Here is an 11,639-nt window from a genome sequence, read left to right on the forward strand (position 1 = left end):
CTATTTTCTTTAGGAAAATGTCTGAATGTTGGAAATAATGACAAGGGCAGTGCATTCCTCCCCAGTGGTATGGGGGCCTTCTTAGCTTCCCACGCTGGTGGGAAGAAGGTAGTTTTATTCAAGAGCTTGGAAGAGACTTCTCTGGATGCCTAGAGAGAGACTGCAGCTCTGAAGGAATCCATAGCTAAGAACCAGGAGGCGATGTGGTTGCTGCCCAAAGCAGGGAGAGGGAGATGCTGGTTTGAGCAGAGGTGGAGAGCCCAGTCAGGCAAAGTTCAAAGAAAAGCAAGGCTGGCCCCCAGGGCCTGGAAACCTGGAAGAGCAGTATGAGCTCAGCTTCTGAGAAAGGGTTGCGAACCCTTAGAAGCTCAGACTCCTTGCCCACATCTGGGGTGGTCAGCAAAGTGGCCTTTTAGCAGACAGAAGTGTGGACCCTGGGAAACTCTCCTCCTACTCAGGGAGTCCAGGAACGGCCTCTTTCCTGTAGTTAACAACCCCCTTCCAATGTGACTGCATTTCCCTCCATAAAACAAACAGCTCAGCCCTTGGCCAGCCCCTCGGGGGAGGAGAGGGCAATAAAGGCTGAGAAATGTTTTTGGAGGAGGCTGGGAGTCTCCTAGTCTTGTCTATCCGCCCAAAGCCCGATTAGCAAGAGGAATTTAGGGCACAGACATCAGAGTTCCTCTCCAACCTTGAGAGGAGAGGACTAGGGCAACACCAACATGCGGCGAGTCAGAGAGCCCTTTCCTGTGGAGGAAGAACCAAGCCAGGGGGTTTCTCCTCAGCACCCTCAGGCTCTGGACCCTTCATTTAAACTGAAAAGGCCCAATGGAAAGACGCTAGCTTCCTCCAAACATCTTTGAGTCCTCCAGCCACATCCCCAAGGACCTCCAGCCACCAGACCTCATCTCTGATTTAATTATGGGGGCATTTCCATAGCAATGAGACATTGACAGATAATGCAGGTGCCCTGGGCCTGCAGCCTAGGGAGTCATTGGATCAGGGCTCTTTTTCTTCCTCCTTTATCTCATGCACCTCTAGAGGGAAAGAATGTTGAAAATAAGAGGCATTAATCTACTCTAGGATGGGAGTCAGGTCAAATTTGAGCAGTATAAAACCTGTACCACCCCCGTCTCCAGCTCCAATCCCATGCCCAATGCCTGTGCCCACTGGCCTTCCCATTCAGCTGCCCTTCCCAGGAGGGTGCCTTGGGCAGAAGCACAAGGGGCTGCTAATGGAGCTGCAGAGGGAAGGAGAGTCATAGGGAGGTATGAAGGGCTCCCAGGCATCTCAGCACAGATGTAATTCTATGGTGTTCTAAGCTGAGTTCAAATTTGGCCCATTACTTTGGGCCTCTCTTCTTGACTCTTCGGTTCATCTTTCCCCTCCATCCATGAGACCCAAGGGCTGAACATGCCAAATGGACTGTGCTTGGTCCTCCATAGCATAGTTTCACCAATTCATTTAGAGATCAGGGAGAGGGGCCAGTTTAAATTTGAGTCAAAATATTTTCAAGAAACCATTGATCTTTTTTTCAAGTGCATATAGTAGCCAACTCAGGCCAACAAAGGATTACCTAGTAGAAAACACTGGGCACTGCTTTCATGATTCGCTAGATTATAGGGAATGTTTAGGCTGCTGCAGATGTTTAGAGATGCTTGGGGTGTCCCAAAGGAGAGTTCTCCAAAGGGGGAATCTCCCAGCACTAAGCTTGTTTACTCCATTATTTGGCACTTCCTATGAAGAAAAGGTTGGCTAAGTAAAAGTAAAGTCAATCAACCCAACCTTTTCTAAATGACCAGAAAGCCTAAATAGTGGTTTTCCAATGAATATTACCGGTGTGCATGAGAACCAAAGTTCTTAGCAATGTCCTGGTGCCTCAAAGCCACCTAGGCAAGACCTGAAAGCTTGTTTCCCTCAAAGAGCCAGCTATCCCCCAAGGTGACGGGAAGACCCCTCCCCCACTGTCTCCCCAGGGTGATCAGAATCCTTCCTTCCCCCACATTAGCTGTAGCCTCAGGACAAACACATTTCAACCTGAGCTTTGGGAGGCAAGCCCTGCCACTATTGTTGCTTCTGAGAGGGCTTTGCTCGCCTTCAGACTGGAATCCTCCCCTCTCCTCCCAGGTGGTGGCTGGGCTGGCAGGCGGGAGGGAGGAAATCCTGGGCAGGCTCAGAGAGCAGCCTAATGCTCCAGCAGCTTAAGTGGCCGTTTTCCTTGGGATTAGGGTTTCACTTACACAGAGCGCCTGAAAAACGCTGCGCTTTCAGAAGGATTAGAGCTGACAATTCAGTGCTCTCAGAGAACAAAATAAAGCCAGAGAGGAACTGGCAGAGCTGGAGTATCGGGAGACTGTGCAAACAGGCTTAACCTCTGCCCACCCAGCACGAGGGTGTCTCTTGCTCTGAGCCCATCAGTGAGCCTGGGCCCCAGCCTTCTAGAAAGCAAGCGCCTGCCCAACTCCAGTCTTCATTTGCGATTTGCTAATGGAGCCAGAGAAGGCAGTGTGGGGAAGTGAAATGAGAGGGCTAGGATGTCTTCCCAACTCTAAGCCTTAGTTTCTTCTGCTGTAAAATGAGGGAGTTAGACTAGAAGGTAACCAAGTTCCCTATCAGCCCTCGGAAAACGTGATTCTCCCAATACTCCCTAGCCTTATACTAGGATGCTGAGGCTGCAGATCCATCCGTAGTCCAGCTGAGTTAGAAGCAAGCCTCCTCTTGTGGGGTCCTGGGCCAGCAGACTACCATGGCCCAGATGAAGGCCATGTGCTGTGAGGAGAAGGGGTGTGAACAGCACGCCTGGTTGGTCCAGCCCATTGGCTGTGAAGGGGAAGCCCTCACTGAGTCCACACAGATCTGGGCAGCATCCCTGCCTAGGATACACCAGGGACTAAATTAAGGTCGAACTGTCTGTGGGAAACAAGATCAGCTAGGAGAGCAGCCACTCTGAGCTGCAGGCACAGCCCCCTCTGCTGGAACCCAGAGAAGACAAGCCTCTGGAGGAGGAGCTGTGGGGCCAAGACTGGCTGGGGCTGGGGGACCTCACACCTGTGGAAGGACTTGAAAACCTGGGAAATAAGAAACAAAATGAAATATTCTTTAAAAAACTCTTTCCCTCCCCTTTTATTTTATTTTTTAAATATATTTTTATTGATTTCATAGAGGAAGGGAGAGGGAGAGAGATAGCAACATCAAGGATGAGAGAGAATCATTGATTGGCTGCCTCCTGCACACCCCTACTAGGGATCGAGTCCCCAGCCAGGGCATATACCCTAACCAGGAATCGAACCATGACCTCTTGGTTCATAGGTTGACACTCAACCACTGAGCCACAGCGGCCTGGCATTCCCTCTCCTTTTAAAGCATCTTTTACAGACTTAAAGTTTGTTACGCTAGTGCATTATGTAATTTGGATTGGTCATGTGATCATAACTGGTATAGTAAATGTAAGCATATGGTATATTTAGGCAGCAATTACCAATCTAATAACTGTGTATTCTTGGAAGCAGTATAAATGCTTGTGTCCAATGCAGCCACAGACTACCAACCTTGAAGCAATCTAATGTCTTCGTTTTCATTACCTTATGAGAAGCAGGCAAACTTGAGGAGAGGTTAGTAAAACAAGAGTTATGCTTTCTGGCCTTAGGGTCCTCCATAGTGTCAAGTGGAGAGCAAAAGTGCTCATTTTCAGAGAAAGATGCTGAGGAAAAGCATCTCTAAACTCATCGAATATAACTTTTGCTGCATAAATCTATGTCTAATAAGTCTTGCTGTCTGAGCCATCACTGAGCCGAAGCATCCCTCTGCTTTGGCAGCTTCCTCTTTATCATTTCCTTGGTCTTCTAAATGCTGACTTTTTTTTTTACTTGAGATAAGCTTCTCTGCTTCTTCACCTGTTATTTTGCTGTTTTTGGATGATCTTGTTTATCAGTACAGTTCAAGTGGCTTCAAACAAATCAGTGCCTTTCCTACACCAAAGAACAGAGGTTCTTTTGGTCTTTTATAAATACTGCTTATTAATCTTTGGGTCATGAATACTTTTGAGACTATGCTAAAAGCCATCTAGATATAATTTATATATAAACATTTAATGTATGACTTTATACGGGACTCCCCAAAGCACGTCAATGGAGTCCTACAGGATCAGTGAACCCTTGTTGTGGAAAATGGAAGAACCTGAAACATGCAAGAAACAATAAGTGACAAGATGTTCTGTTATAGGAAGAATTTGCTCAGCATAATCCCAGGTTAATTACCTGGACCAAATAGCTACTAGTATGTATTTCCTGAGTCTACAATATTTGAGACTGCCATTCTAGAATCACCCAAGTATACTGCTTGTTCTGTAGTCCAGGTTCTGCCATGTACTAGCTGTGAAATCTTGAACATAATACTTAGTGCCTCTGAGTTTCCGTTTCTCGTCTATAAAATGGTGATTAAAAACAGATCAACATCCTAGGTCAGTGGTTCTCAACTTTCCTAATGCCGCGACCCTTTAATACAGTTCCTCATGTTGTGGTGCCCCCCAATTTCATTGTTACAAATTGAACATAATTAAAGCATAGTGATTAATCACAAAAACAATATGTAATTACATATTCAATATGTGTTTTCCGATGGTCTTAGGCGACCCCTGTGAAAGGGTCGTTCAACCCCCAAAGGGGTCACGACCCACAGGTTGAGAACCACTGTCATATGTTGATATGAGCATTAAATGAGATAATACACAGAAAATATTTAGGACAGTGCCCAGCATAGATGCTCAATGAATGCTGGCTAGCCTAAGTACAAGTAGAAACACAAGTCTGCCCTTGAATCTTAGACGAAATAGCATAAGTTATCTGGTGACTGAAATTTTCCAATTTCTTAACGGTCTTTCACTTTGCTTTTCTCTGTACTTGTAAGAGAAACTTCACTTAGATTCTCTCCAAAACAGTTGATTCGATCTGGCCCATTTGGTAGGGAATGCCTGACAAAAGTGCACTGTCTGATTCAGATGTAGTGATTGCTGTAGAAATTGGCTTTAGAATCTTCAGGGACTTCTGCAGTTGAACTGAGAAGGCATCCTCATCAAGTACAGTGCTTCTAACACTTCTGGGTACTTTAAGAGACTCAACTACTACTGTTTCTTGAAGAGCCTCTTTGTTTTTTAGAAAACTCTCAAAGGAGATTAATACTCCACCCCATGGAGCTTTACTGCAGACTTTCAGTGTCAGTATTTTATTCTTTGTGTCCTCCTTTTTCTCGTCTCATCTTAACGATGGCCCTGGCAATATGAGATTTTGCTTGTTGGATGACTTCTTTTCCTTTTCTTTGGCTCTTTTGGGAATACCTGGCTTCATGTCATCATTATAAGGTAGTGTGGTACAGACGTAGCTTCAAACTTTGGCTCTGTCATTTACTAGCTCTGGAGCCAGAGGAAAGTCATGCTGGCTCTGTGTGCCTCCATTTTCTCAACTTTAAAGCAAGCAAGTTAGACTGATCATCTCAAAGGCTCTTCCATCTTTAAAACTATAATCTTAGGAAGCAAGTCTCCAACATGAAATGTCCATCCCCTTGTAATATGTGGCATTTTATCCATTTGTGATTCTTGGTGCTGTTTTTATGTTACCGGCATTGTCAGTGAGCAAAGCAAATGCTTTACTGCTTCCTATCTCCTGTTGGATGGCACATATTTTATAACTGATGTATTTTGCTGTGTAGCTGGGGTTTTTTCTCTCTTTCTAAGCTTTTGCTTGTTTAAGGAGGTGGCTGTGCTGTCTTACAGTTTTAGAGTTTGTCTCCACTCCCATTTGTCCATCTGTCTGTAGTAACACAAGACCCAGTGCTCTGTCGATTCTTCCTTGCACTGATTCCATTACCCATTCATATTCTCTCACTAAAAGAGGCTTGCTCAAAGAATGCTGCTGGGCAAATGGTATGACAGTCTTAGTAATTTGAAAACTTCCTGCAGTATGTGTTTTCCATTATTGACAATGGTGTTCCGGGAGAATATATGGCTCCGGCAAGAGTTTGGTCAATGTTTTGCTGCTCTTCAGGTGTCACCTGTGTACTAATGAAGCCACTGAGAGTGCTTTGTATGCAGTAGCTTGCACCTTTGTTGGCTTAGGAGTCCTGAACGGGCACCTCTTTGTGGTGATACTGATGTTCCAGAATCTGGAGCAGCAGCAGCACAGCTGTATGCTGACCATCCGGAAGCGTGCGTGTTTTACCTCATCATGGGTTTCTTCTCGCACATTCTAAAATGTCTAATAACCACCAAGCTATCTGTACCTATGAGTTGATTTTTGTTTTGTTTGTTCACTTGTTTCTTCTTTTGTTTTATAGTCTACATACGAGTGAAGTCATACAATTTTTGCCCTTTTTTGCCTGACTTATTTTTTTTTTAATATATTTTATTGATTTTTTACAGAGAGGAAGGGAGACAGAGAGTCAGAAACATCGATGAGAGAGAAACATCGATCAGCCGCCTCCTGCACATCCCCCACTGGGGATGTGCCCGCAACCCAGGTACATGCCCCCGACCGGAATCGAACCCGGGACCCCTCAGTCCGCAGGCCGACGCTCTATCCACTGAGCCAAACCAGTCCCGGCTTTGCCTGACTTATTTCACTTAGCATAATACCCTCGAGGCCCAGCCATGTTGTCACAAATGGCAATATTTCATCTTTTTGTATGGCTGAGTAGTATTCCATTGTATATATACCACATCTTCTTTATCCCTTCATCAGTCAATGAACACTTGGGTTGTTTCTATATCTTATAAATAATGCTGCAATGAACACATATATCTTTTTGAATAGGTGTTTTTGTGTTCTTCAAATAAATAAAGATATTGAATGATAATATTGTACACCTGAAACTTAGATAATGTTATAAACCAATATTACTTAAATTTTTTTAAAGTTCATTTTGAGAAAAAAAATAGAGTGACAACTTGACTATTAAAAAAAAGTCTGGCCCTAGCCGATTTAGCTCAGTGGATAGAGCATTGGCCTGCGGACCAAAGGGTCCTGGGTTTGATTTCAGCCAAGGGCTCCTCCCTGGCCTGGACCCTGGTTGGTGCTCATGCAGGAGGCAACCAATCAATGTGTTTCTTTCACATTGATCTTTCTCTATGTCTTTCCCTCTCTCTCCCACTCTCCCTAAATATCAATGGGAAAATATCCTCAGGTGAGGATTAACAATAACAAAAAAAAGTCTGAATAGCACTCTACAGATTCCGTGTTTAAAGTAGAATTCAGAAATGTCTCTTTCAGGCAACAGTTCTGTGGGTGACCTTCAGCATGCCAAAGTATCTATATGTTGAAAGTTGGCAAAAGAAAAAGCCAGTGGAAATAAAAGTTGGCAAGAAAAAATATCCAGTGGAAATAAACAAAAAACCCTGGAGGTGTGCCTCCAGGTTAACTGGAAACACCTTTCCAGCCATCCAGCCTCTGAAGCTAAGGACGGGATTGTGTGACAAAAACATATTACAAGGAATTCATGTGTGACAGGTTGTGGAAACCATGCAGCTGAAAATCAGAATTCAGGTGCATTTAAATTCCTGTTTATTAAGAAAGAAGCATACTTCTTTTCCTAGCTGCTTTGTATACATTAAGATCACAAGACCAAGAGGAATTGGGTTTCTAAATCTTTTACATTCTCTTTAACTCTCCTCTGTCTTGGTCCTTTTTTCTTTTTCTTTTTTAATATGTTTTTATTGATTTCAGAGAGGAAGAGAGAGAGAGAGAGAGAGAGAGAGAGAGAGAGAGAGAGAGAGAGAGAGAAACATCAATGATGAGAGAGAATCATTGATTGACCAATATATGTCATATTATTAATCTTTCTAGGAATTGATAGATATGGCTGTCATTGTCCATTTCAGGTCCACTTCTCTGAGAGGTGGTCAGAAGGAGTAGACCATTTATTGACAATAGAAGTCAATGAAAGAAAACCCACAACAAAGCAAACAGATTCTTTCTGCTATCTCTCTGGGAGTCTAAAGCAATCTCTTGTTTAATAGTTCCACTCTGTTGTTTATTCTTGAGTTTTACAGTGTAAGAAATTGGCTATAATAGGTAGGTTAGAGAAAAACTATTCTATTGCATGAGAAAGCTGAGTCACAATATTTGAGTCCCTTACTGTTAATCTTTCGTTAACCTGTAAACACTCATAATCCACTGTTCAAACTATTTTTAGAGAAAAAGGCAGATTCAAACATTTACATTTGTCCCAGCCTTTACCTCTTTAAAGGAGACCAACAAATATGAAACAATTAAAAAACAACATAGCCCCCTCTATTGTTTTTGTTGGCTATAAATGCATAGAATGTTAGAAAATTAACAAGTATTTATTGAGCACCTACCATTTCTCAACTGTGCAAGAAAGCACAGAAGACAGGACCCTCAGTTTGATTATGATCTGCTTGAAGAAGCAAGCCATGATACGAAACAACAGGGCTGGTATAATATGAAATATAATGACATGCTCATCCATGGAGCAGAGACGCTACAGAAGTTTAGGAGAGATAAACTCTGAAGGGTAGAATAGTAGGGGTTTGAGCTGGAAGGAGAAGGAAACTATGAGTAAGAAGATGAAAATGATATGGTAAAAGCACAGAGGTTTCACAGCAACACGCCAGTGAAAACAGTCAAACTAAACCAGGAGGGGTGCAAATCAGAGCTGAGGAAGCTGGCTGGGAGGAGTTCCTGGGACGCTGTGAGAGCCTGGCAGAGTTTAGATTCACACTGTAGTCTACACAGAATCAATGATGGTTTTTACAAGGGAAGTGTTGAAAGCAATGTTTTATGAGGACAAGCCAAGCATCCACACTTGGGAGAGACCTGAGAGGGAAGAATGTAGAGGCAGGGAATATAAGCAAGAAAATTGTTGTGGCAAACCAAGGGCAGGTCTTAGGAGCTGAGCTATGGAGGTGTTGGAGGAAATGGAGAAGGGACAGATGTCACAGACATTGCTAAGCGGAACTGGGCACACTTGGTGACTGACTTCATATGGAGGGGGAGGGAAAAGGCCATGTCAAGAAAGACTCCAATGTTTTTGGTCTCGTGGTCTCCAAGTAAGTTGTTGGTAGAACTGATAATGGAGACAGTGAATCAGCTTTTATTCCTGTCAAGTGTGAGGTGACAGTGGGACAGCTAATGAAAATGTTCAGCAAGAAGCTAGAAATACAGAAATTTGAACTGTATCTCTGTAGTCTGAGGGTAGGAAAGGTGAATCACTCAGATATGTTAAGGTGGGGATGAGGAAACTCAGAAAAGTAGGAGGAGAGGTCAGTTTCAAGGTGAGAGTGGCAAGGAGAAAGAGAGAGAGAGACAGAGACAGAGAGAGAGAGAGAGAGAGAGAGAGAGAGAGAGAGAGAGAGAGAGAGAGAGAGAGAGAGACTTTGGAATAGACATTAGGAGGATGAGGATTAGTGAAAGTGAACTGGGCCAGATATGCATAGTTCCATAACTTCCTCCAGGGTTGGACAGAGGCACTAGAGTGGGAGAGTGGCACTGGATGAAGAGGAGGATAAAGGGAATTGGGAGAGGATGAATGGGACCCAGGAGAGCAGGAAATAGTGTCTAGGGCAGTGATGTCGAACCTATGACACGCATGTCAGAGGTGACACGCGAACTCATTTTTTTGGTTGATTTGTTAAATGGCATTTAAATATATAAAATAAATATCAAAAATATAAATCTTTGTTTTACTATGGTTGCAAATATCAAAAAATTTCTATATGTGACAAGGCAACAGAGTTAAGTTAGGGTTTTTCAAAATGCTGACACACCGAGCTCAAAAGGTTCGCCATCACTGGTCTAGGGCGTGAAAGAATGGGAGAAGAAAGAGGGCGATTTTTGTTGTTGTTAATCCTCACCTGAGGATATTTTTTCCCATTGGTTTTTAGAGAGTGGAAGGGTGAGAGACAGAGAAAAACATCGATGCGAGAGAGACACATCGGTTGGTTGCTTCCTGCACGCGCCCTGATAGGGGCCAGAGATTGAGCCTGAAACCAAGGTACTTGCCCTTGACCAGAATCAGACCAGCAACCCTTCAGTCGTGGGCTGACACTCTCACCACTGAGCCAAACCGGCCTGAGCATGAGGGCAAATTATTATGATTAGCAATTGGAGCATACTAAAATGCAAAGGGGGGAAAATGCAAAGGGAGGTGGTGACCTCTTCATGGTGGTAAAGGGGACAGGCAGGGAGGGAGGCCACTCACTCAGGTGCAGGTGTGTAGAAGAGGAGATGTCTGTAGACCATGGGTATTTCCCTAATGTTGACTTGATTTGCCTTCCCATTAAGGAAAGCCCTGCCTCCCACTCTCCAGGCTCTAGCTAATAGAGGACTCAGGACAGATGTCATCAGTTGGCGGGGGGGTGGGGGGGTGGTGGTACAGATTTTGGAACTTGATCTGATCCACTTGCACTGTTGGCTCAAAAGCTTCTGATTCACTTCGGAGATGGTTTTCTGTCATTTAAATGCCATAAACACTAACAGCAGAATAGCTCACTGGCTGGCCCCCTGCTCTCCACACCGGCCAGGCCCAGCACCTGCAGCATCTCTTGGAGAAGAAAAGAAAGACCCATTATCCCATGTGGGTGGTGGGGGGTATCTTCCAAACCTGAAGGAAAGGTAGGGTGTTAGGGAGGAGAGAAATGAGCAAGATCATAGAGGTCCATTTGGTTACTGGAGAGACCACAGCTGAAGACCTTGCTGGGAAGGAAGAGTAAAGCCAGGTCATCCTCCCGCCCTTCTCCATCTGGGTTTGGGCTACAAAGAGACACAAGCAAAGGCAAACACGTACACACACACACACACACACACACACACACACACACACGCACCGAGAAAGAGCTACACAGAGTGAAGGTGCATACACAGCTGATCATAGGACAGACATTTAGGTCACGAGCTCATACACTTGTAAAGGCACACCCGGATCTGCTCATCACATGCATCTCTGTCTACACACAGTTCTTTCTTCTCCAAGGGGTTCTCTTCCCATCAAGTGCCCTGGTGTGAGTAGAGGCAGGCCCCTCTCTGCCAGGCCTCATGCCTTCCCCTTTGTGTTTTTCCAGGTCGTGACATGGCGAGCACCACTCTGCCTGGTTACCCCCCTCACGTGCCCCCCACTGGCCAGGAAGCTACCCCCACCTCCCACCCTGGCAGGAATGTTCCTGGTAGGGTGACAATGCTGTAGCTGCCCTAATTTATGTGGGGGTAACTAAATTGTGGGTGAGCTGCTGAGTGGTCTTTTAGTCTGAGGCTGGGGGTGGGGAAGAGATCCAACATCCCCTCCCCCCAAACCACTGCTATTCTACCCCTCACTCTCCCTAGAGCTGCAGTTGGTCCCCTCATCCTCTTTCATAAGCAACCTAGAGAAGGAGCTTGCAGACGTGCCCCTTGTGTGCATCCCACTGTATGTCATGGCCCCGTCACAGGGCCCACCCACTCAAGCCTGTGCCCAGGGAGCACTCAGCCTCAGCTCCACCCTCAGTGCCCAGCCCACCCCCAGCCAGCTGACACTGCTAGGAAGAGCCTGCGCTGGTTTCCATGGAAACTTGCGATCCAAGAATTATTTTCCAGAGACATGTCAGTCACTCAGACAAGCCTCCCTGGTCCCCACCCAACCCGAGGGAAGACCAGAGT

The 11,639-nt window shown here is 45.0% G+C and overlaps 1 protein-coding gene across 1 annotated transcript in view; it reads left to right on the forward strand.

Moving 5' to 3' along the window:
• PAX2 (paired box 2) overlaps positions 1-11,205 on the forward strand; it is a 75,293-nt gene extending 64,088 nt beyond the window's left edge. The window contains 1 exon segment of the mRNA XM_023743243.1: positions 11,069-11,205. Coding sequence (XP_023599011.1) covers positions 11,069-11,190 — 122 coding nt within the window. The 3' untranslated portion in view covers positions 11,191-11,205.
• The last annotated feature ends 434 nt before the right edge of the window (positions 11,206-11,639 follow it).

The sequence above is a fragment of the Myotis lucifugus genome, unplaced genomic scaffold (assembly GCF_000147115.1).
Source record: "Myotis lucifugus unplaced genomic scaffold, Myoluc2.0 scaffold_381, whole genome shotgun sequence".
In the NCBI taxonomy this organism is placed as follows: Eukaryota; Metazoa; Chordata; class Mammalia; order Chiroptera; family Vespertilionidae; genus Myotis; species Myotis lucifugus.